This window comes from Bos indicus x Bos taurus, chromosome 5 (genome assembly GCF_003369695.1).
Source record: "Bos indicus x Bos taurus breed Angus x Brahman F1 hybrid chromosome 5, Bos_hybrid_MaternalHap_v2.0, whole genome shotgun sequence".
Classification (NCBI taxonomy): domain Eukaryota; kingdom Metazoa; phylum Chordata; class Mammalia; order Artiodactyla; family Bovidae; genus Bos; species Bos indicus x Bos taurus.
The window spans coordinates 48507667-48533236 of NC_040080.1; the positions used below are offsets into that span (position 1 = coordinate 48507667).

The 25570-nt window shown below is 40.1% G+C and overlaps 2 protein-coding genes across 2 annotated transcripts; both read right to left on the reverse strand.

Moving 5' to 3' along the window:
* Positions 1-9159: 9159 nt before the first annotated feature.
* On the reverse strand, positions 9160-16500 carry LOC113892681 (protein HP-25 homolog 2). The gene is made up of 3 exons (XM_027541853.1): positions 16384-16500; positions 13287-13424; positions 9160-11775 (listed from the first exon to the last, which is right to left on the reverse strand). Exons 1-3 carry the CDS (start codon positions 16424-16426, stop codon positions 11309-11311), a joined length of 648 nt encoding a protein of 215 aa, XP_027397654.1. The 5' UTR covers positions 16427-16500; the 3' UTR covers positions 9160-11308.
* Positions 16501-20934: 4434 nt separating this feature from the next.
* Positions 20935-24034, reverse strand: LOC113892682 (protein HP-25 homolog 1). The gene is made up of 3 exons (XM_027541854.1): positions 23867-24034; positions 22790-22927; positions 20935-21592 (listed from the first exon to the last, which is right to left on the reverse strand). The coding sequence occupies exons 1-3, from the start codon at positions 23907-23909 to the stop codon at positions 21135-21137; spliced, it is 639 nt and encodes a 212-aa protein (XP_027397655.1). The 5' UTR covers positions 23910-24034; the 3' UTR covers positions 20935-21134.
* Positions 24035-25570: the final 1536 nt, after the last annotated feature.

The window sequence follows — 25570 nt, forward strand, 5'->3', positions numbered from 1 at the left end:
TTTTGAACTGTGGTGTTGGAGAAGACTCTTGAGAGTCCCTTGGACTGCAAGGAGATCCAACCAGTCCATTCTGAAGGAGATCAGCCCTGGGATTTCTTTGGAAGGAATGATGCTAAAGCTAAAACTCCAGTACTTTGGCCACCTCATGCGAAGAGTTGACTCATTGGAAAAGACTCTGATGCTGGGAGGGATTGGGGGCAAGAGGAGAAGGGGACAACAGAGGATGAGATGACTAGATGTCATCACTGACTCGATGGATGTGAGTCTGAGTTAACTCCGGGAGTTGGTGATGGACAGGGAGGCCTGGTGTGCTGCAATTCATGGGGTCGCAAAGAGTCAGACACGACTGAGCGGCTGATCTGATCTGATCTCTGAATGTGAATCTGCTGTATAGCCTAGGGAACTCTGTTCAGTGCTCTGTGGTGGCCTAAATGGAAAGGATATCTAAGAAAGAGGAGACATATTATGTATATGTATGACTGACTCACTTTGCTGTACAGCAGAAGCTAACACAACATTATAAAGCAAGTACACTCCAATAAACATTTTTTAAAACTCCCTCTTCTCATAGCTACCAAGGTCATCTTTCTTCTTGTCCCTAAATCCACATCACTGCCTGGAAGAATCCTTTATCATAGTTACAAATTAAATGAGAAAATCACATAGCCATTTAAAAGGACAATAAAAGCACTTGGTGTTTTAAAAAAATCAGAACTTCTTAAAAATTTAAAAATCTGTTAGGAAATAAAGAATAAAAGAGAATTTTCTTTTTTAATTTTAAATTTATTTATTTTTAATTGAAGGATAATTGCTTTACAGAATAGTGTTGGTTTCTGCCAAACATCAATAGGAATCAGCCATAGGGATACATTTGTCCCCTCCCTCTTAAACCTTCCTCCCATCTACCTCCCCATCCCACTCGAGAATTCTCTTAATCTGATAGTGACTACTGAAAAGTTATACACAAAGCCTCTCACCCTGGAATGTGAGCTTGCAGACTGAGACCTAAAAGTAATATGTCCACAATCACTTCTACTCAGTACTGTACCAGAGATTTTCACCCATGGCATAAGCAGGAAAAAATATAAAGTTAGAAAAGAATCAAAGTTTATATTACCAGTGTATGAATTCAAGCAGAAGAAAAAAAACCACTTATGTGTAATTAAATTAATGAAAATTAACAAACATTTTGGATATAATTTAACTAAAAAATCAATTGTGCTTTCTATAGCAGAATCAATTAATCAGAATATAAAATGAAACCATGCAATTTAACTAGCAACAAAAATAGCAAATATAGGTAACCTGGGCTGGGAAAGAGGGAGCCAAGCTCACCGAGTGAGCCGGCAGAAAAGAGCAAGAAGGGGTTGATCCAACCGCATCTCCCATTGTTTGGCGGTTCCCAGGGCAATCTCTGCTCTGCCTCCGACAGGCCTGTGCGTACTGACTGCTGGGAGGAAGGCTCAGAGTAACGGAGGGCACTGCATCTTTTATTTTTTAAAGCAAATGTATCTAGGATGAGACCTAACAGAGTTGTGAAACGATTATGGAGAATAGTATACATTTTTACTGAAAGGTTTTAAATAAGATAGAGAGAAACCCTGTTCAGGGATTGTAAGACAACATACATGCATTTTTCCCCCAAACTGGCTGATAGCATTCATCGATGGATTTCTAGTCAGATAAAGAAAGATGTTATGGGGGAGTGTTTTGTACACAATATGCCTAGAGTGTATCCTTAAAGAACTGGCAGGCATATTGAACAGCAGGTAAGTGTGTTGGCAGTAGCATAGTACAACTCCGATGCACCTTGACAGTAGCATAGAAACAGGATTCCCGGAGCACACAGGTCATGGAGTGCTATACAATGAAATTAAATGAGCATTGCCCACACATGTTACACGTACTGTGAAGTGAAAGTACTATCGACTTAAAGGATTCTTACAATAATATCCCACGTTTATAAGTTTAAAAAACATGCAAGCCGGGAGCTCCCTGGTGCCCTAATGATTAGGATTCTGGGTTTAATCCCCGATTGGGGAAACTGAGATCCCATAAAAAAAAACAGAAACAAAAACAACAAAAAAGCACGTACTAAAATTAATAAATAAACATTAAAAAAAACATGCAAACCTAGACTACATTAAAACTTTTTAAAATTAGTTTATTTATTTATTTATTTTTGGCTGGGTGGGGTCTTCATTGCTTCATGTGGGCTCTCTCTACTTGCCATGAGCAGGGTCTCCTCTTTGTCCTGGTCACGGGCTCTAGGTGTGCAGCTTCAGTACTTCCAGCTCTCGGGCTCTAGAGTGTGGGCTCAGTAGTTGTGGTGCATGGGCTTAGGTGCCCTACAGCATGTAGGATCTTCCTGAACCAAGGATGGAACCCATGCCCCCTGCACTGGCAGGCGGAGTCTTGACCACTGGACCACCAGGGGAGTCCTAAACTACATTTTTAAATGATTGATGTGTATGTATTAAGATGAAGAAAAATTAGCAACAAGTCCTAAAAGGAGCATGGGGTCTTTCAAAAGAATTCTGCCCAGGCAGTTATTTTATAGTTGCTTATCATATTGTTCATTTATGCTTTGCACTTTTTGGTATTCAGGCTTTGTTCACAATTAGGAAATTGTTAGTATGCAGCCACAGTGATTTCACTCTCAATTCAGGACCAGTGGTCACAATTAGATCCTTTGCGTTGCTTAGCAACTCCATGCTGTGTCCTTCACTCCCATTTACAATTTCACACCCTCATTCTCTCTAAAGATCTCCAGCACCAACATTCAGCTGATTACCCTGTGTTCTGTTTTTCCTAGAAAAATAAGTATTAGAAGCAAACTTTTCAAAGTGCTTCCATCGCACTGACTCACAGTTCTGCCCCTCAGCTGAATTTCCTGCCTTCTGTCTTGTTCCTCAGACTGACATCTACACTGCTACGTAGGAATTCCACTTATGCACGTGGTCCTGTTTTCTTGAGCTACTTGCAGACATAGTTTTAGGAAGTCTCCCCTCTCTCACCTAGTTTTGTGCTCTACTAGATCATTCCTTCTGTATGTAAGCACACCAGGTTTCCACATCTTCAAAGAGAAAATTCTCCCTTGACTCCGAAGGCTTCTCCAACTACTGCCTGGTTTATCCTCTTTACACAAAATCTTCTCAAGAAAGTTTCTATGGGCTGAGTTATATATCCATGAAATTATCATGCTGAAGTCCCAAGCCCTAGCACCTCAGAATATTACAGGACTTTTAAGGAGGTGATTTGAGTCATGAGGGGGAATCCTGCCAATTCAATCCAATTATGGATTGGCAATTTGGACACAGGAAGGTGCAGAGGGAAAAAACATGTGAAGACTCAGTAAGAAGGTGGCCATCTACAAGTCAAGGAGAGAGGCCTCAGAGAAAGCCAGCCCTACCAACACCTTGATCTCAAATATCCAGCCTCCAGAACCATGAGAGAAGAAATGTCAGCTCAGTCACCCAGTTCTGTGGTCCTAAAACAGTTGTCTGTACTTCAGTTCCTAATTTCTCTTTCTTTTCAACACACTTCACTCAAGCCTTCTGTACTTTCCCACCAATAGTATTGTTATCAATGTCACGAATAACCAGGAAATTGGGTCCAGATGATCAGTCAACCTTTTACTTGACACACTTGATCCCTGACTTGTTGCTACATTTCTCCCTTGAGGCCTGTGTCACCACACTTGCCTGATTTTCCTCCAACCCCAGAGGTTTCTCTCTCAATCCCCTATATGTTGGCATGTCCTGTTTTTTAGATTTGTTCTTTTGACTTCTTACCTCCTTTCACCCCAGGGGCTTTCCTGGGGGCTCAGTGGTAAAGAATCTGCCTGCCAGTGCAGGAGATGCAAGAGACGTGGGTTCAATCCCTGGGTCAGGAAGATTCCCTGGAGAAGGAAGTGGTAATCCACTCCAGTATCCTTGCCTGGAGAATCCCATGGACAGAGGAGCCTGGTGGGGTACAGTCCATGAGGTCACAAAGAATCGGACACAATTTAATAAATAAACAGCAACAAGAATCCATTCACCCCACATGTGATTTCATCCCATGTTGTGCTTTTAAATAGCTTCTAGATGCTGACAGTTCCAGAAATGTCTCTTTCCAGACCAACCTCCTGGATGTCAAACTCCAGCTGAGACATCAGACAGTGCTGAATGGTCAGCACAGTCCCATGAAATAGTAATTCTACAGGAAACACACTTTACTGAAAATGGGCAAAGAACACGACAGAGAAGCCATCACAAATACTACAGAGACATTTGGGAGATTCTGAATATGTCAAGCAGAGATTATGGGATCTCTTTTCTCATCCCAGAAAATGATCAAGTTCCAGAGTGCTGGCTGCTAACTGTGGGATCAGGACAAGATGGCGCAGGAGAGACATTTCATTCAGGGATCTCTAGGGTTTTATGCCTTCCCTGGTGGCTCAGCATTAAAGAATCCACCTGCAATGCCAGAGCTGCACGAGACACGGGTTCGATCCCTGGGTCAGGAAGATCCCCTGGAGAAGGAAATAGCAACCCACTCCAGTATTCTTGCCTGGGGAATTCCATGGACAGAGGAGCCTGGCAGGCTATAGTCTATGGGGTCGCAGAGAGTCCAACATGACTGAAGCAACTAGACACGCATGCAGGGCTTTGTACTTTGAGAGTCACCTGGTCCTTCTGGTCATAAGGGTTACATGACTAGCTTCCACATTTTATCAAGACATGAGTAAGTTGCATATTTATTTAAAATAAACCACTCAAGAGCATTAGCTCTAAGGTTTAGAAAATGTCTGACTGGTTACATTTACAAACTTCCTTGAGAAAGGTGAGGATCACATGTCAGAGCAACTAACTAGTCATCCTTTCTTTATTTAAAAAATAATTTTTAATTGACATATAATTGAATTACAATATTCGTTTCAGGTGTACAGCATAGTGATTCAGTATTTTTACAGATTAGCCTCTGTTAAAAGCTGTTACAACGTAGTGGCTATAATTTCCTGTGCTATACAATATATCCTTGTCACTTATCTACTTTATTCATAGGAGTTTCTATCTGTTAATTCCTTACCCCTAATTTGTACCTTCCCTCTCTTCTTTGGTAACCGTGAGTTTGTCTACATTTGTCAGTCTGTTCCTGTTTAGCATATATATTCATTTATATTTAAAATGAGCTATTTAACGATTGTATATTTTGCTAAATTGGGCTTTCAGAAAATAAACATCCTAGAAAGAATGATAGAAACTCAAAACTTGTTGAAATATATATTATAAATATTTTGTAAGAATTAACATTATACCACTTACATTTCAAAGCAAACTTCTAGTAGCTTGATGAATTATGCTGAATCATGTAACATTTGTCCAAGGGTCATTGAGAGTTTATTTCTTTTCCTTCAATATTTTCTCATTCTGTTTTTTAGATTGGGTAATTCCCTTGATCTTTAGTTTACTGATCCTTCCCCCTGCCAGCTTCAATCTGCTTTTGACGTAATCTAGTTAATTTTTATTTCAGTATTTTATTTTCCAGCTCTCAAAATTTACTTTTTGAATGTAATTTTTATTTTGCTATTGCAATTCCCTCTCTAAACATGTATTTCCTTTATTTTTGAACACACTTCCCTTATTTAGAAATGTATATATTTATGATAGTTACCTTTAAGTTTTTGTTAATTTCAACATCTGGGCCTGGTTGAAGTCAATTTCTATCAACTGTTCTTTTTTCTCCGCTGAAGATGGCCACATGTTTCTCATGTTTCTGTTTCTTGTAATTTTTTTGCTTGAAAACTAGTTATCATAGATAATACATTGTTGAGACTCTGGGTTTTATTAAGCTGTTCTGAGGATTGTTATTTTCTATATTGTTTCTACTTATTTATCATATATAAATAATATATATTTCCATATATTATATTTCTATATTATTTTCTATATTGTTCTATTAGGCGGTTAACATGTCTGAACTCTAGCTGCAAATATTTACCCTGCTAATATTTCTGCTCTCTTTCTTGGGCTTCTAACTCTTGATTTATTTATTTTTAACCAGCCCTCTGTGGGTTTTCCCCGATGCCTGTGTGATTTGGTGCCAAACATACAAGTAGAATTTAGAGAGAGATCGGGCTCACCCTGTGGGTAGCCTGCTTGGGGGGATGACCTGATTTCCCACTCCAGGGCTGGCTGCACCCTCTACCACCTTGAGGCCACAAGGCCTCAGTGTTCTTCTGTCCAAACTGCATTACTGTGAGAGACGTTCAGTTGCAAAGGCGGAAAATCCCAAGTCTTGTCCTGGGCTGCTATGTCTTTCAAGAACAGATTTCTTTCTGCCTCTGCCTGCTTTTTCAGGAGGCCCTCTGTTGTCTCATGCATGTAATTTTCAGCCAGCACTTGCTTAGAGTTCATACTCACACCTTGGGTCTAGAGACTCTTCAGCTGCCAACACTTCCTTCCTTTAAATTTCTAGGTGATTTTTCCAGCTCTGAACTCCTCATTCTGGCACCTTAGGTGGGTGGTAAGGCTACAGACTTCCTGCTGTTTTTGGCTATAGGGGATGTGAAGGGTTGGGGAGTGTGCTAGGCCAGAAAGGCACACTGCTGCAAATTCTACCCCTTCTAGGGGAACACTTTTAAGCATATACACTTTGCCATCTACTGTCTTATTTTGTATGCTTTCAGTGTCGTTTCAGTATTTTATCAGGTTATTATAGTACCCGTGGCATAAACGTCAGGCCTTTTACTTTGATTGTTATCCTGACAGTCAATTAAGTGATATACTTACGGGAGCAGACCTGACGTAAGATGTTAGTTGGAAAAGCTTTACATCACAGCTGTGCAAACAAGTTAAGTGGAATGAAATCTGAGCCTCCCATGTTCTTCAAAGTTGCTGCCATATTTCAGGGCCTTTCTCTTCCTTCACAGTTTTACACTGATTCAGCTCCTCTTATTTTGTTATATATACACCCACTTACTTTTTGGCTAGAAGACTATCTTTTCAGATCTAAGGATTTTTTAAAAACAGTCTGTGTCCTTGGAAATTAGAGGGCCCCTCAAGATTGATTTCTAAAGAGGAAAGCTTATAAATATTAATATATAATTATATATACGGTTTATATATATAATTATATATACGTAAAATTTCGTATACATATATATTCACACACATTCTGTATGTTTTAGGATCATATATGTGTTCCTGTATGATTGTTGCAATAAGTTAGTTTGTATCTGTGTTATTAAAATCTAAAAGTATAAGGTGCTAACTCTAATATACATAAATAAATACAAATGATATAAAAGTAAGTGCTAGGAAGTTGAGGGTAAAATTGGACTATTTTTTGGCAACATATCTAAAAGTAGGGGTTAGGATTATGTTTAGGGACAAACCTCTGAACTCCTCACGGCTCAGTTCACCTGCGGTTCATCCAAATGGGACGAAAGGGACTTAGAGCATCGGCCGCAGGGAACAGAAAGACAGTCTAAGTGGTCACGCTACTGAAATCATGTCCGTATTTCTTGTGAGACAAATGATGTGTATACTTTCTATTACACTGAAAGTAAACATTTAGCAGAGACGCATGGCCTGGTCAACATTTCCATACCCTAGAACCATGTTAGTGTTTAAACAAAAGGTCATTCATTCGGGATAGTAGAAGCTATGATGTTTTAATCTTTCCTTCTTCTCCCTCCCACCATTGTTAGTGTCAACTACAAATTGGCACTTGCCATAAGGATTAAATCATGTGCTGCTGCAGCTGCTGACCTTCAACAGCCCCTGAAAGGAGTTCAGGGTAGAAAACAGAAATGAGATACTCTGTGCTCAGGGAAAAACTGGCAGAACAGGTCTTCAGATAGTTAGATATTTTCCAGAGCCAATTTTTTGAGCCCAATTCTTGTGTCTTCTCATTTCTAGAAAGCACTAAAATCCTTCATGGTGACGACTGTTGTTCGTGACTAGCAAAAGCTTCACGAGACCAGCAGAAACTTTCTGGAAAAATATGTGCTTGATTCCATGTAGCCTCTCTTTACCAGAATCACATATATACTGACCTTCTCCCCGACCCTGACCCCACCTCTGTGGAGCTGAGGTGCTGTCTCCTGGCTGCAGTCCTCATTTTTGCCCCAAATAAAATTTAGCTCGCAACTCTCACATTGTGTATCTTTTAAGTCGACGTGCAGTTCAGTTCAGTTCATTCGCTCAGTCGTGTCTGACTCTTTGCAACCCCATGAATCGCAGCATGCCAGGCCTCCCTGTCCATCACCAACTCCCGGAGTTCACTCAGAGTGAAGGGCTTAGAGCATAGTAAGTACTTAATATATATAATTTTTCTTATATATAAATATATATAAATTTTATAAATAATTATAAAATTTTTATAAAAATTTTATAAAATTATATATATATAAATTTTCTTCTTGTTCTCTTTGCTGCTGCTGCTGCCGCCGCTAAGTTGCTTCAGTCGTGTCCGACTCTGTGTGACTCCATAGACAGCAGCCCACCAGGCTCTCCCATCGTTCTCCCTATCACTCTGTAAATATCTGTCTACTGAATAAATGCATGAATGGTTTGAGTGAGTGTAGACTAAATCACACTACAAGTTATGATTGGAACAAAGTCAATTTTTAGTAACAACAAAATAAGAAATCTGATTATAGCAAGTTAAACTTACCATGTGCTAACAACTGTGCTGTTTCTCTGCTCTCATTATTTCAAAAACTATTGAGCACCTAAAATGTGCTAGACACATGTGGGATTTTGAGATTACAATAAAGACCAAAATAAAAGCTAGTTTTTGATATCATGAAACTCACAGTTTAGCAGAGGGGAGAGACATTAGTCTGAGAATTTTTTAAAATGTAAGAATAAAGTGATGGCTGTTATTACAAAGTAGAAAATCATAACGTAAGAATGCATAAAAGGGGCCAGTTAGTTTATTATCAGTTCCTTTCTCAAGAAGCTATTTCTGAATTCTGACTGAGCACAAAAGATGTTGGTGGTTATGGAGATAAGTGACCTGGGAAGAGAGTTGAACAGTGCAAATGCCCTGTGGCAGTGTGGTCCAATGACCATACATTATTTAAGGGACTAAAATTTCAGCGTAGCTGGAAACCAGTCACTAAGGAAAACTGTAGGAGGAAGAAAATATGGAGAGGTGTAAAGGAAATCATATTAATAATTTATTTCTTTATTGAGGTATCATTGACAAAATGAAGTTATTTCCAGATGCACAACATAATGATTCAATATTTGCATCATAGTGAAATGATCACCATAGTAAGTCTACATAACATCTGTTATCATACATAGCTACAGAATTTGTTTTCTTGTGACAAGAACTTTTAAGATTTACTCTCTTAGCAATTTTCAAATATACAATTACAATTTGATTTTTATCCTAAGAAAAATGAGACGCCATGAAATGATTTTGATCAGAGATTAGTATGATAACCTTGTCTTTTGTGCAATGAGCATTCACTGCTGGGACGAGATAAATCCGATCAAAGAGGCACCAAGTGGAGGACTGGCCCACCAGTTAGCACAGTGACAGGTGAAGATGATGGTGTTGCTTGTAGGAATGTCATGATGGAAATTGATTTAGCTTGGTGACAGATTGGACTGTGGAGGTGACATGAAGGGAGGTAGGTGGCACTAATCAGTGGATGGTGATGTTCATGGGGAAAGGAAACAATGGAAATAGAAGAGGTGTTGGAGTAAGAAGCAGTCATGAACTCAGTTTTGGACACATCAATACGGCAACCCTGAGAATGCCTCTGTGTGCATCAGTGATCTCTGATCTCCTCTGCCAACACATTACAGAGATGTAATTCGTTCTCGTGTCTGTGTGTGAACTAGAGTGGGACCGTTAAGGTTAGAGATTATCTCTTAGCACAGTATAGAAGTTTAAGAGATGATGGAAAGGAAAGGGGGAAGAGTAAGGAGAGTGGATGGTAGGTGAAGTCTCTAGGGGAGAGCAAGTCTGTAAAGGAAAAGAACAGGTTTATCAGGGCTGCATTTGGTTACACTTAACAGAAACCAGTCTGCATTGGCTTACTCAAATCAGGGATTGTTATTCTCATCTGTAAGTCTGGTGTGTCTGTGCAAGGACATTACCTGATCTGTTTCCTACTCCTTCAGTCTGCTTAGCAATACATGTCTTTTGTTCTCAGGTTTGCAAAACTGCTGCTTCAGCCACAGGCATTGCATCTTCCTAGGTGTGGGAGTGGGGGAGCGGTGATGGGTGAGAAGGGAAGAGTAGAGGGCAAAGGATAAAAATCCAAAGAAACAAGTCACTTGAGGATTTGTCTTTGAAAGAATCATCCAGGAAGCCCCGCCTGAGTATATTTCATTCTCCAGATGGTGTCACAGGTGACCCACGGTTTCAAAGAGGGTGAAGATCATGCCCTTAACTAGGTTCATTGACAACCCAAAGTTTGAGCTCTGTTAGAAATAAATTTAACAAGTGATAGAATGGGTACTGCATAGTGTCTGAGGAGTATTAAGCAACAAAATAATTCCTTTAATCTGTACCATTGGTCCTTGCTCAAACCATCTTCAAAGTATACTGCTGCTAAGTCACTTCAGTCGTGTCCGACTCTGTGCGACCCCAAAGACGGCAGCCCACCAGGCTCCCCCATCCCTGGGATTCTCCAGGCAAGAACACTGGAGTGGGTTGCCATTTCCTTCTCCAATGCTTGAAAGTGAAAAGTGAAAGTGAAGTCACTCCATCATGTCTGACTCTTCACGATCCCATGGACTGCAGCCTATCAGGCTCCTCCATCCATGGGGTTTTGCAGGCAAGAGTACTGGAGTGGGGTGCCATTGCCTTCTTCAATATGCATCAAATGCAAAATATGTACTTGGTAGACTGTAGTGTGACTTGAAGCAAATTTTCTTCATCTCTTTGGGATATTTTCTTTCCTAGCTATACTATAAATTGTGAAATTGAACTGGTGTCGAGGGCTGTGATCAAGACTATGTTTTTCCCTCTGGTGAAAAACTATCAGAAAAAAACAAAAGGCGGGATGACTTTCCTGGTTCCCCAGCCTCAACCAGCCCTTGTTTCCTGACCTACCCTCTTCCCAGAGTTCCTAGGATATAGCAGAATATATGAAATTTCATGGGCTTTCCATAAGAAATTGTTGACCAGTTAATGAATAATTAATCTTTACTGCTTTTTAGGGTTACATTCACATGGGTAAATTGGACGTTCTGAACGTAATTTATTCAATGATCACTGAAAAGTACTGGGGCAGGGAGGGAAGTTTGCTGGGAGGTTTAGGACCACTTGAGGAATTCAAGGGTGCCATTACCCCTTAGCCAGGATAATTTCCATAGAGCAAATACCCAAAGAACATACTTTGAATTGGTCCTTTCTCAGTCTCTGTTGTGTCTAGCTTGGATTCCAGCCAGACTCTGTCTCCCAATGTCAGCTGCAAGACGACATTTCCAGAAAGATGCCTATAATTGTCCTTGGCCTTGGACTCCTTCTCCAGGATTTGAGTGTCATTCTTCATGAGCCCTAGCTTCACAGCATGCTGGAATAGCTCTATGTCAAAGCCAAAGCGGTACACGCCAGGGATGGTGCAGGTGAACACTCCCGTGGTAAGATTGAAGTGGTCCTGGTCATTATGCAGGGCTTCCTTGAAGACAATGGGCTGGGAGGGGGCTGGGAGGGGATCATTCATCTTCACTGCAAAGGCAGATTTAGGGGGAGACAAGCAACTCTCAATGTCTCCCGGAATCCCAGTTGGTCCTCGCAATCCTGGAGGGCCTGGGGGCCCTAAACATCAAAGTAAACAGAAGGAAGATAGAGGAGATGTGAAGTTCATACATTTCACAGTCCATAAATGTCTTTCCACACCACCCCTCCTACTAACTTACACTCTCCCTTCAAGGATCACCTTACACATCCTTTTCCCAGAAAGTGTCTCCTCTCTGTCATTACAGTGGCAGAATCCAGCATTTACTTTGATTGTAGCATTTGCTTACACTGAAGAGTCATCTCTCCCATTAAATACCTATTTTATTTCCTTAAATAGATGATGAGCCAGTGCCCTACCTAATTTTGTTCCTAAAACACGATCATATGATATCCAAGGTCCAGATGATAGGCATAGTATATTTTTGGAAGCAGTGATTGAATAAATAATTGCTTCAATTGCCCTTTCAATTCATTTCATAGGTATGATGTTTTTATTATCACAAATGCTAAGTAGTAGGAGTACTCAGGGAAGACACTGACACAGGGAACTCTAGGAATTGTAGCATTCCAGAGATAAAAAGGGGTATTAGAGCAATGATTCCCCGGCTGGACTGTTCACGACAGTCAGCTGTGGAACCTGTGAATAGTAGTGTCTTAGTTAATAATACGTGACCATCTGAATTGGAATTTCAAGCGGATAAAACCTGGAACCTGAATATTAACCAATGTCCACAGATGATTTAAAGGCAGTCAGGTTAAGGAATCAATGATGCTAGATCACTCTGGTGAATAATTTCCAGTGAGATTGAGATGGCAAAGTAAGTTCTCAGAATTGACTCAAGAGCATAATGCCTTATTCTCAGTTGTTTTCTACAATACAATTTTGCCCTTGAGTTTGCAGGAAACTCAACAGTATTCCATAGTGAGTCAAGGGTGAACACAGAGTAATTGTGGACTTCCCTGGTAGCGCAGCTGGTAAAGTATCCATCCACCTGTAATTCAGAAGACCCCAGTTCAATTCCTGGATTGGGAAGTTCCCCTGGAGAAGGGATAGGCTACCCACTCTAGTATACTTGGGCTTCCCTGGTGGCTCAGATGGTAAAGAAGCTGCCTGCCATGTGGGAGACCTGGGTTTGGTCCCTGGGTTGGGAAGATCCCCTGGAGGAAGGCATGGCAACCCACTCCAGTATTCTTGCCTGGAGAATCCCCATGTACAGAAGAGCCTGGTGGGCTATAGTCCATGAGGTTGCAAAGAGTTGGACATGACTGAGCAAGTAAGCACAGCACAGAGTAACTATGCCATATTAAAGAGTGCACCAATATAATGTCTGAACTGTCATTTAGGTTCACATGGTGGCTTCTTCAGAACCCATCCCTGAAGTTTTTCTGGGGTAAAAACCTCATCATCTGCTTTAAGACTCTAGGTGTGTAGATGGGCAGGGAAGTGGGAGACCTTGGTGATTTCCCTCCAAAAACCATTATCTCTATTGTTACTGACCATCAGAAGCATCTGGATATTTCCTTGAGCTTATAGATATTTCAGTCAGAAAAAAGTGACCAATGCAATGTGAAGAAAAATGTTTTCTCACCTGGAGGGCCAGGAGGGCCAGGAAGGCCGGGAGGGCCTGGAAGGCCTGGAGGTCCTTGAGAATCACAGGACTCGGTAACTGGTACAGAAGTGGCGTCAGCCATGACTGATAGAACAGACAAGGCTAAAATCCAGACATCTAGAACAGGGGGTCAAATGGATAAATATTCACAGAAGTTGAAAGATGGTGCTGCTTCTCTTGAAAGATTATGTTCCCAACACTGTCTAGGCAGCCAGGTCTCCCAATGTCAAGAAATAACTGTGAACTCGGTCATAAAGAGAGACTTCCCCCCACTTTCCTTCTTTTTTTTTTAAAAAGTCTTTATTGAATTTACAATATTGCTTCTGTTTTATGTCTTGGTTTTTTCGGCTGAGAGGCATGTGGGATCTTAGCTCCCCAAGTAGGGATTGAAACCACAACCCCTGCATTGGAAGAAGTTTTAACCACTAGACTGCCAAGGAAATCTGCCCCCGCTGCCCGCCTTCCTACTTAATGGGGTGCAATCAGGGCCAAAGATAATCTATAGTTTCCTTGTATTTGCTGTTAATATTCTTACTGAAACGTGAACTTCTGATGACCTAGAGGTTTTCTCTAGGACACTCAAACATCCAGTGTCTTTCCCTCTCTTGTCTCTTTAAGTAAATAGTCTTGTGGTATTCTCCTTATGACAGCTAGGCACCTGCAGCCCTTAACAATTAAGCATGGTGTTTCCTCAAAAACAAGTCGACTAGGGGTTTCATTTATTGATTCTACACTGCTTACTAAATGTTTTCCGTGTATCTGCATGGTAAACTTCTTTTCATCCTTAAAAAACAGTTAGGGTTCAAGACAGGGGGACATATGTATACTTATGGCTGATTCAGGTTGTATGACAGAAAACAACAAAATACAGTAAAGCAATTATCCTCCAATTAAAAATAAATAAATTTTTAAAAAAATTCAGAGTTCACTCATCTTGGGATATCCTCCATGATTTCCTCAAAGGGAACTAATCGTTGTATTTTAAAATGCACAGAAAGAGAAGCTGTCAAGTGAACAGGTGATGATGAACAAATTTATGCCAAACAGTGGAATAACTTCCAATTATTTCCAAAGACCTTAGCTTGATCCGGAAGTATTGAAACACAAGATGGTCATTGGAAATGATGTTGTTGGGTGTTTCTTTTTTTTTAATCAGTAAAAAAGTATCACATTTCATTTTATAATGGTATATATGGTTATGTAAAATATATTCCAGGCCTAAGTGACAAAAATAATTGGTAAATAGACGTATATCATAGCAAAATAAAAATCAGATCTTGAGAAATTTAGTTTCTCTGAATATCTCTTTCCAAACTGTGACATAGAGATAATGAGCATTGTGGTGAGAATCAGTGACAAATAAAGCATGTAATGCACTGTTGGCTGTAAAGAAAATGCTCAACCAGTAACTGAAAATATACGAACACGTAGGACTTTCATTGAATGACACTCCTTTACCTGCCTGAATTAAGCAGTGGTATTACAGCATAGACATGAGAAGAAAATCTGTTAAGATAGATGCCTCTGTTTATGGGTTAGCATATGTACAAAGAAAAATTATCCTAGAAAACTGAAATTCATCTCATCAATGAAACACTGATGAAGTAACTTTTGTTAAGTATACACATCCAAGTGTTAACATTTCAACAGGTAAAATACACTAAAAAACAAAACAAAACAAAAAAAAAAACAGCTCTTTGTTGAGATATAGTTTGTATACCATGAAACTCTCATTTTAAGTGCAAAATTTAATGATTTTAAACAAATTCCCACAGTTGTGTAACCACCACCACCACCCAATTTTAGAAGATCCCCATCATCCTCAAAAGACCTCAGGTGCCTATTTGCAATCACTCCCCCATTTCTACTTCTAGCTCTAGGCAACTCCCTTCCAAAGGCAAGCAAACAATCATCAATTTTCTGCAGCAAAGCTGACTTTCATTTACGATTTTTTTGAAGCTTCAAGTAAAAAGGAAGAAAAGTCAACGAAGACAACAATTACACTCATTTTTTAACGTGTTTTCCGAAGTCATTCAGAGAGAGAAAGTGAAAGTGAAGTCGCTCAGGCATGTCCAACTCTTTGCGACCCCATGGACTAGAGCCTACCAGGCTTCTCCGTCCATGGGATTTTCCAGGCAAGGGTACTGGAGTGGGTTACTATTTCCTTCTCCAGGGGATCTTTCTGACCCACAGATGGAACCCAGGTTTCCTGCATTGCAGGCAGACGCTTTACCCTCTGAGCCACCAGGGAAGCCCTTCAGAGAGAGAGGGGAATTCAAATCCTAGCCGCCTAAGTACGTCCCTTTCGTGGAATGTGTCCCAGGTCACCTTCTGTTCCCTCTGCTTAATATTCAGAATGGTGCAATAAATAGCACCTTCCTGTTAAGTGGTTGTGAGGCTTAAAGAAATGAGGTATGAAAAGGGTCTAGCACCATATATGAACGCTAAGGTGTGGTTCTTGAATATGTTCCTCCCACTCTTCTGACCTTCCTCTGAGTATACTATGCTGATTTCCCAACAAGGAAGGTTACCCCTCAAAGTGCTGGTGGTCACTAATATGACAACCCAGAACATTCATCAAAGCAGTTCTACGATGGACATACAAAAATTGTCTATGGTGTCTACATATGTGTCTTTCACGTCTCTAATCCCCTTTTCTTGACAACTTGTGAAATGGGGAAGAGCTTGATATTGTATTTATCAGTGTAGAGAAGAGAAACAGAAACACACATTCCACAGTCAAATACATGAAATTTTTGCATTATCTCTCCTTCTGTTTACTTTATATCATAACTCCCTTGTGCTAATTTGCTATTAATTAGGGCTATTTACAAATTGATAACATAAGCTTCGGTCCAAACCTAAGGGGGGTGGAAATGGAAGTTTCCATTTATATTTGCTGTATCTGATTGGAAATACTGATATGAAATCTATCTTTTTGTCCTGTGTTGTGGCAAAATTGTATCTCAGAATTGTTATGATCATAAAACGAATCACAAGTGTTGGCAGGAGACAGTCCTTCGGGTAGTTCTTTGTAACAACATATGGAATCCAATGCTCTAGTGATTACACTTACCTACACACACCATGGAGAGAGATTGTCCTCCTCTCCCAGGCATCCTGATGCAAAGATGGAAGTTGTGGTAAGGGGTATGTCTTCAGCTGCTCTGTTCCTCTTTCACTTGTTTGCCTTTCAAAGGTATGAGGAAGATGTTCTAATAAATCAATATTCTTTAATATTTAATTTTTTGCCTGTCTGAGGCCAATGACCTCAGTTGGCTTTTAACCAGAGTGAAGTTGTGCCAGCTGATGTTCCGACAGAAGCTCTATGTGTTATTTGTACCCTCTTTTTCTTTTATGAACTTCTGGAATAATTGAGAATTTAAAACATTTTATTGATTTATTTATTTAGGTGTTAGGCCTTTTGTATTTTTCCATACACATATGCATATAACTTTTCTATTTAGTTTTGCTTTTTTTCAAGTTTCTATTGTTTGTATGTAGTATTGCATATACATATGGATATCCTGTTGGAGAAGGAAATGGCAACCCACTCCAATATTCTTGCCTGGAGAATCCCATGGACAAAGGAGCCTTGTGGACTACAGTCTATGGGGTCACAAGAGTCAGACACAACTTAGCAACTAAACCACCACCACCACCATGAATAGCCTATGCTTAATATAACTATTTCCTATTGAAGAGCATGTACACTGGTTATAGAGGCTCTTTAAACTTTTACTTATTTTTAATCTAATGAAAGATTCTCTAGATTCTATCAGATCAGATCAGATCAGTCACTCAGTCGTGTCCGACTCTTTGCGACTCCAAGAATCGCAGCATGCCAGGCCTAGATTCTATAGTGCTTTACATTTTTCAAAAGTTTCACACACATGATTTCATATAATCCCATAATAACCCTTTCCTTTTTCTTAACCCCCTTCCCTCTCTCCACTGGTAACCACTAGTTTGTTGTCTGTATCTGTGAGTTTGCTTTTTTATCCACTAGTTGGTTGTATTTTTTAGATTCCACATAAAAGTGATATCATACAGCATTTGTCTTTCTCTGTAATGCCCTCCAAGTCACTCCATGTTGCTGCAAATGACAAAATTTCACTCTCTTTTATGGTTGGGTAGTATTCCTTATACAAATTATATACATATACATTTTCTTTCTCTCCACTATTGGGTTATTATCTATACCTTTGGTTTTATTGGTTTTTTTTTTAGTATGATTTTTGTAACGTTTAGCATATATATTTTCAACTTATCATAGGCTGACTCCTCAGATTTGTATCCATGAAATTTCATTTCCCAAAGATCAGGAAAAGGTAGGTACATTTGCCCTCACTCTTTTTCAACATAGGACTAGATGTTGTAGCCTTTGTAATAAACAGTTACAGGAGATAAAAGACATGCCATTCGGGAAACAAAAGAAATAAACCTGCCCCAATTGTCTATGTTAAAATTTCAAGGACTCTACAAGAGAAACTTCTAGCACTAATTAGTGAGTTACACAAGGTAACACAAGGTTAAAGGTGAGTTACACAAGATTAAAGGAGACAAGGTCAGCACACACGCAAAAATCGATCATATTTCTATTTACTATCAGTGAACTGATTGCAAATAGAAATGAAAAACACAATACCATATATTATAGCTCTGATGAAATGAAATACTTGTGTAAAAGTCTAATAAGACATGTACAGGATATGTATGCTAAAAGCTACAACCAGCAATCCCACTCCTGGGTATTTATCCTGGAGAAATGAAAATGCATATTTCTGTAAAAACCTGTGCATAAATATTTCAGATAGTTTTATTTGTTATAGCCCCAAACCAATGAGTCACTGTTCATGAATGGATGAACAAGCTGTGGTACATAATATAAAAAATATTAGGGAACAATGTCTTTTGGAGGGAAGGAAATGGTGAAAACTTCATCATATGGATTGACTCATTCCTTTGCAGGATGGAAAGAACCTACGTGACATATTACCTCATTGGTGCTGACAAGAAAATTCCAAACTGGTTGATTAAGATTACATTTTGAAGGAAGATCAAAACTACAATTAAGTTAGGTATTAAATCTAAGTTTGGTATCATGAGCTTTAGCACAAGTGATACCATTTTGGATCTGTGATTCTTCTATTAAATGGATCTTATGTTCATTAGGAGATCCAACCAGTCCATTCTGAAGGAGATCAGCCCTGGGATTTCTTTGGAAGGCATGACGCTAAAGCTGAAACTCCAATACTTTGGCCACCTCATGCGAAGAGTTGACTCATTGGAAAAGACTCTGATGCTGGGAGGGATTGGGGGCAGGAGGAGAAGGGGACGACAGAGGATGAGATGGCTGTATGGCATCACTGACTCGATGGATGTGAGTCTGAGTGAACTCTGGGAGTTGGTGATGGACAGGGAGGCCTGGCGAGCTGCGATTCATGGGCTCGCGAAGAGTCGGACACGACTGAGTGACTGAAATGAATGTTCATTAAACTGAGTCTCAATCACAAAGTCACCCTAATATCCATCAGCAGAAGAGTAGATAAATGGTGTAGATTAGATAAATAGAGTAGATAAAAGAGTAGACAAATAGATAAATGGTGGCATATTTGTAATGGAAGACTACATTTCCATTCAATGAAACATTTTGGATGGATTTCACAGACATAATGATGAGTGAAAAAAGACTAGACACAAAACATTTTATATTGGATTATATCATTTATACAAAGTACAGGTATAGGCAAAGATGACAGCTTCCCAGGTAGTTCAGTGATAAAGAATCCATCTGCCAATACAGGAGATGCAGGAGATGCGGGTTCAATCCTTGGGTTGAAAAGATCCCCTGGAGGAGGAAATGGCAACCCATTCCAGTATTCTTGCCAGGACAATCCCATGGACAGAGGAGCTTCAAAGTCTACTGTCAATGGGGTCGCAAAGAGTTGGACACTTCTGAGCAACTGAGAGGGAGCATCAGTTCAGTTCAGTTGCTTAGTTGTGTGCAACTCCTTGCAACCCCATGGGCTGCAGCAGGCCAGGCCTCCCTGTCCATTACCAACTCCCAGAGCTTGCTCAAACTCTAGGATGCCATCCAACCATCTCATCCTCTGTTGTCCCCTTCTCCTGCACTCCTGAGCATAAGCATAGGCAAAGATAATTGATAAATGATGCCAACAGTCAGAAAAATGGATTCAATGATGCAGATGTGATTGTGGATGGGAAAGGCACCAAGGAGACTTCTGGGATGACAGCAATGTTCTATGTATCAATCTGGATGATGGGTCCATGCTTGTATGCATATAAAATTAAACAGTTTACTTTAGATTTGTGTTTTACTGTATTTAAGTTATACTTCAATAATAAAAAGAAACCTGTCAATATTCTTTTGTTTTTTTAAATACTAATTCATGTATTTGGCACCGGGTCTTAGTTGTGGCATACGAGATGGTTAGTTGCAGCGTGTGGGATCTAGTTTCCTGAACAGGATTTGAATACAGTGCCCCTTTATTGGGAGTGCAGAGCAGAGTCTTAGCCACTGGACCACCAGGAAAGTCCCCAATATTCTTTTAAAAGTCTAGTCATCAGTAGCATAAAGATGACTTATGTCAGTGTACAAAAAACATTGTTACTTTTATCCTCCTATTCAACCATGGATTATGTGGCTTTGATTCAATGCCTGGAAGATGGTTGTTGCAGCTGTAAGAACTGCATCTTCAATCCTTATAGAAGAAAAGGAGAAAGCAAAGGGCAGAGATCAAAGGCCAAAAACATAAGCCAGTTGAGTCAAATCCCTTTTAAATAAGACTCCTGTAAGTACCATGCATTTACGTCTCACCAGGAAGGATAGTGTTTTTTTGTGGCCACCCTGAATGCAATAGCAGCTGGTAAAATTACTTTTTTTTTTTTTTTAAACTGGGTTCATTGAGGCAATGTGAACAAAATTAGCTAAAATAGAAACTGGTAGAAGGGATATTGGGTAAGTAAGTAAGTAGCAGTTTCAAGTAAATTAATTATTAATCTGAAAACTATGAAGCCACAGAAATTCCTTCACTTCCATCTTTGACCCTCTGCCTTATGCACTATCACTCATCCAATTATCTTTAGGGCGATCATTTGATGGGAAGCATCTTCATTTGGTATTTTAAGCAAACTTGCTATCTCTGCCAGAGATATTTACTTGTATATTTACATCCTTAATTCCCAAAATGGATTTGAGAGTTTCAGTGAGGTTTTTGTCCCCTGGGGGTGAGGTGGGGTGTTGTTGAGTTGTTAAGTCATGATCCAATTCTGTGATCCCAAGCACTGTAGCCCATCAGGCTCTTCTGTCCCTGGGATTCCCCAGGCAAGAATACTGGAGTGGGTTGCCATTTCCTTCTCCAGGGGATCTTACTGACCCAGGGATCAAACGATCAAACCCACAGTTCCTGCCTTGGCAGGGGGATTCTTTACCTACCATTGAGCCACCAGGGAGGAGGGGTGGGGGTAAGCAAAACACGAGCTGAATGGGGGTTTTCCTGGTGTGTTTAACAGCAACCTGGCTGGCCAGCCTCCTACCTCACTTTGTTTTTTCACCCTCTTTGTGCCACCCAGGATCTTGAAATTTGGGAATCACAAGAAAATATTGATAAATTGATGAACCATGCATCTTTATTGGTCTCAGCAATTGGTAGTACATTCATTTTGTCCAAGTTGGCCATTACTGTTTTAGTGATTTGTTCATCATTTAACAGTTCTAGATGAAACATTTGGGATGTAGGAAGCTTCTTTTCTTAAATTCAGAGTTACTTGAGGGAGAGAATCATGCAGTTACCCCTAGCTGTCTTAATTTCCATTGAGCAAAAACCCATAAAACACAGCGTGAGTAGTTCCTTTTTCAGATTCTTCTCTGTCCAGCTTAGACTCCAGCCAGACCCTGTCCCCTTTCTCCAGCTCCAAGACGGAACTTCCAGAAGCCTGCTCGTGGCTATCCCCAGCTTCTGCTCGCTTGTCCCGGATCTGGATGCCATTCCGCATTAGACCCACCTTGACAGCACTCTGAAACAACTCAATGTCAAAGCCAAAGTGGTACACACCAGGGACGCTGCAGTTGAACACACCAGTGGCGGGGTCGAAGTGGCCCTGATGGTTGTACAGAACTTCCTGGAAGACAATGGGCTGGGAGGGTCCTGGGAAAGGCCCACTCAGCTTGACGGAAAAGGCAGACTGAGGCAGGGGTGGGCACTTCTCAACCGGTCCAGGAAGCCCAGGTCTCCCTGTTAGTCCTGGCATACCTATGGGTCCTAGATTCCAAAATAAACAGAAAATAGAATGATATCATTTAAGGTTTTGTGTTTTGCATAGTAAATGAATTACTTCTCCTTTCTATGCTTCTTGCCCTTCCAACTACTTTCTTCTCACTGGTCAGAGCCTAGCTCAAGCATCACTGCTTCCAGAAGGCTCGCCTCTCTCCTCTAGATTTGGAAAAGTTCTGTCTCCTTGTACCACATCTGGTATTCATTGTTCCCATAGTTATAAAGAATTACCACAAAGAATTATAATCCTCCCCTTAAGTGACGGCCTCATCCAAACTGGGAACAAGAGTCGTACTTAAGTTTCTTCCTAAATGTCATACTCAGCATCATTTATAAAATTAGCACTCAAAATATGTTCAGTACGTGAGTAATTGAATGAATAAGTATATGAATGGATCTTTAGACATGTTCTGCCATGTCTTTTCTTTACTATAAGGCTGAGTATTAAGGATCATTATTGGAAGTTACCCAGATAAATCTAAGGATCACACTATGGCAGGACTAAATGGAAATTCTGAACAGAGGTATCCAAACATGCCTGTTTATCAGAACAGCTATGGAATGCCATCCAACCAGAGTCCCCCAGTCACTCAGGGCTAGTCTACACTGCAGGCTTCTAGAGGACTCTCTGAGGATGGAGACTAGGAACCTACATGTTTAACAAGTCTGGGAGTGATTCTGATGCTCAACCAGATTTCAAAACCATTGCTTTAGAAGTTGAATACAAGTCTTCAAAGCGGATGGGATCTCCATGGGAGCTTAACCAAATGTACTTCTCAGCAGATGACAAGGGAACAGGATGTCAAAGTATCTGCTGTTTCATATGCCTGTGGTATCACTGGACGAATCTCAGCTTACACCTGCCCCATGTGATGCCAACATAAGTGCTCTACACTTCTAGAGATGGGGCTGTATTCCTATGTCTCAACTTGCACTGCACACCCAGTGTGTCTGAACAGCTGTTTGAGCATACAGATTTCTTGGGAGTTGGAGGCTGTCTTAGTAGATGAATCTTAGGATTCTACAGAATTGAGAAAAAGAGGCCATAGTCATTCGTTATCAAAAAATGACTTATCTCAATGATCAATATTCTCATCAGATCACCTGGAAGATTTCACTGAATCTATGAACACTGAAACCAAAGAGACACTCTGGAGGCTAAGAGAGCCATTAAATTTTTTTTACCTGTATAACCAGGTGGCCCTGGAAGACCACTGAGTCCCGGAGGTCCTCGGGCTCCACGAGGTCCACACAGCTCAGAGTCTGCTGAAGACTTGACATTGGCCACAAGTAAGAGGACAAACTGAGCTAAAATCCAGAAACCTGGATCAGAAGAAAAATCAATGAAGTTTCAGATAGGTTGGGAAATGGATCAGACTCTCTTAAAGATATTGTGCTACAAATTTTGTCAACTGGCTGGATGGTTTTGCCATTCCAAGAAACTGATATTATTTCGATCTTTAGTTCCATGAAGTACTACATGCACCAATGCTGTGATTTATCCAGACAATATCAGGAAGCACTTTGAACTGAGATACTTTCACGTTGAACACAATGAAATTTTTAAAAAAATCTTCTAATTTATGCTATATGAAATAATGCTGCTCTTCAATCTTATGCAAACCTCTCATGGACTCAGAGCCTCCTGCCATCTGTTTAGCAGTGATCTTTAAACAATTGGTGAGAGTAATCTCACCAGAAGATACATAAGGAGTAGCTGTTTGTTGGTGAATGAATCGACAAATACCAAAGACTGAATCAGCCAACTACTACTTCCCACTACCCTAAACCTTCTACTTAGTGCAGTAGCCTTCATTCCACATTGAAGTATCAAGCTGATAAGATCAATATGCTTGCATTATACTTGCTCCTATTAATGCACTTGTTATATTGTCCCCTTTATGACACATTGAACCTTCTACCCCTGGTCCATGGCCCGGGGGTTGGAGATCCCTGATTTATGTCATAATGACCTTGTTTCAATTTGAATGATTTGATATTGATTTCATAATGAAAGCAAAGGTCTTGCCTTGTCCCCCGTTAGCTTCTATTCCTTATACTCCCTTTGCAATATCCAATTGGCAAATTTGAAAAAGTGTCTTTATTTTTGTCCAGCATTATAGGCAGCTGCCTTCCAGAGATGTTCTAATTTTTAAAAAATAATATAAATCACATGCTGGGAGACTAAAGTGCTTTAGAAAGTGCTATCTACCAGTGCAATGGGTTAATTTAATTACTGTAGATATTAATAAGAAAACTTACCTGCAATGTTCATGGACCCGACTCTTCTCCTTCCCCCAGGCATTGAAGCGCTTTCGTTGACCACCTCCTCACCTGTCCTATAACTTGATCACCTGCTTGTTTTTGAAAGTTTATGGTAGATGACTTAATAGATTGTTTTTTTCTCAGTATTTGATTTTCTGGTCTCCTGAAGCTGAAGTCAAAGTTAATTTTTAACCAGATCAGTCAAACATTTAAATATGCCAGGAAAGCTCACAAATTGACATTCAAAGTGAAATATTTCTGTCCACCCATATCTGGAAGTCATCTCTTCTTGTGATGGCCAAGCCTGGGACTATTAAGCTGATGAACTTTGTTTGTTAGAGATGAACCCATCTCTGACTCTTCCAGGATAACAGAAATATGAGAGATGGACTATTATCCCATTTCCTCTAGTCTAAATCCATAATTTTATAGACTGTGATACTAGCCCAGGGCAGGAAGTGATTTAGTGGATAAAACTGGAGCTAAATATAGAATAATAAACACTTTTCTCCTACTTTAGAGCCCAGGAGATTTTTCTTCCGCTTGTGTCCCTTACTATCTATATTTTCTGAGAACATTTTGCTTTTCTATAATAATCAATCTACTGACATCCTTGTGTGTGCCAACCAGGCACTCTGTGCTTGCCAAAGTGAACCTAAGTTAATAAAAATATAATTAATTGAGAATGAGACATTGGAAATAGCTGAGGAAAGAGCCTGACAATCTTCTCTTTAAAAAGCAAAAATAAAACGGGGCAAAATTGCCACACACAAAAATTGCAACTTTGGGAAATGATCAAAGTACACAAAAAACTAAGAAATATTTATTTAAAAAGTTCAATGAACCTCATTAAGAACAGTGGTAGTCTATGGCTTCTTTATCGGAGGCTGCTTCCATCTAACTCCTAACTCTGGGCCTGAAGTTCTGCTGGAGTGGGGAGGGCTAGGAGGACTGGTAGGAGAGGGGATGACTTTATTTTGAGCAGTAGGTGGAAAAGCCCACGCCCAGGCCATTGTCAAAATAGTGTTATGAGCATCCAAAGATCAGGGAAAGCCAACACCACAGCTAGTCTGACATCTTGATAATAGTTAGAGCAAACAATGAACTAGCCAGAAATTTTAAAGATTGTTGGGGGAATGGAACAGCCAACCAGGACTTTAATAAGATAGATCCACCAAGGCAATATTCTCTTGACACTCTTCGGTAGTTGGAAAAAGTTGGAAATTTAGTTGTTTCTTTCTTATCCTGATCTAATCATTGGGGAGCTTAGTCACTGGAGGGTTTTTCACAAGACTCCCCATCTTGGATAGTTCTGGGACATTACTTGTGTCTTCATTGTCTCATAAAGCATTTAAGTGGCGGCTCCTATATGAACATATTGGAAAATAACTTCTGTAGGGAAAAAGCAGCTCCTGTGTCTTAATTTCCCTGTTTACTTCTCTTACCTCTAAACTCAGCCTTGTGTCTTTCTTAACATATGTTGGCTTTGACATGCTACTAAGGCAAATATAGATATACATACAGAATATATCTATACATATGGATAGATGTAAATCTCTATATCAGAGACTGGCTACCTGTTCCCCCAAACTGCTTCTCCTTCATCTTGGTTTCATATGGAAATCCTCTTCATCTTGCAGTTAGTAGGGACCATGCAACTGGCTTCCAGTATTGGCACTCGTAATGGGAGTCACTTTGAAG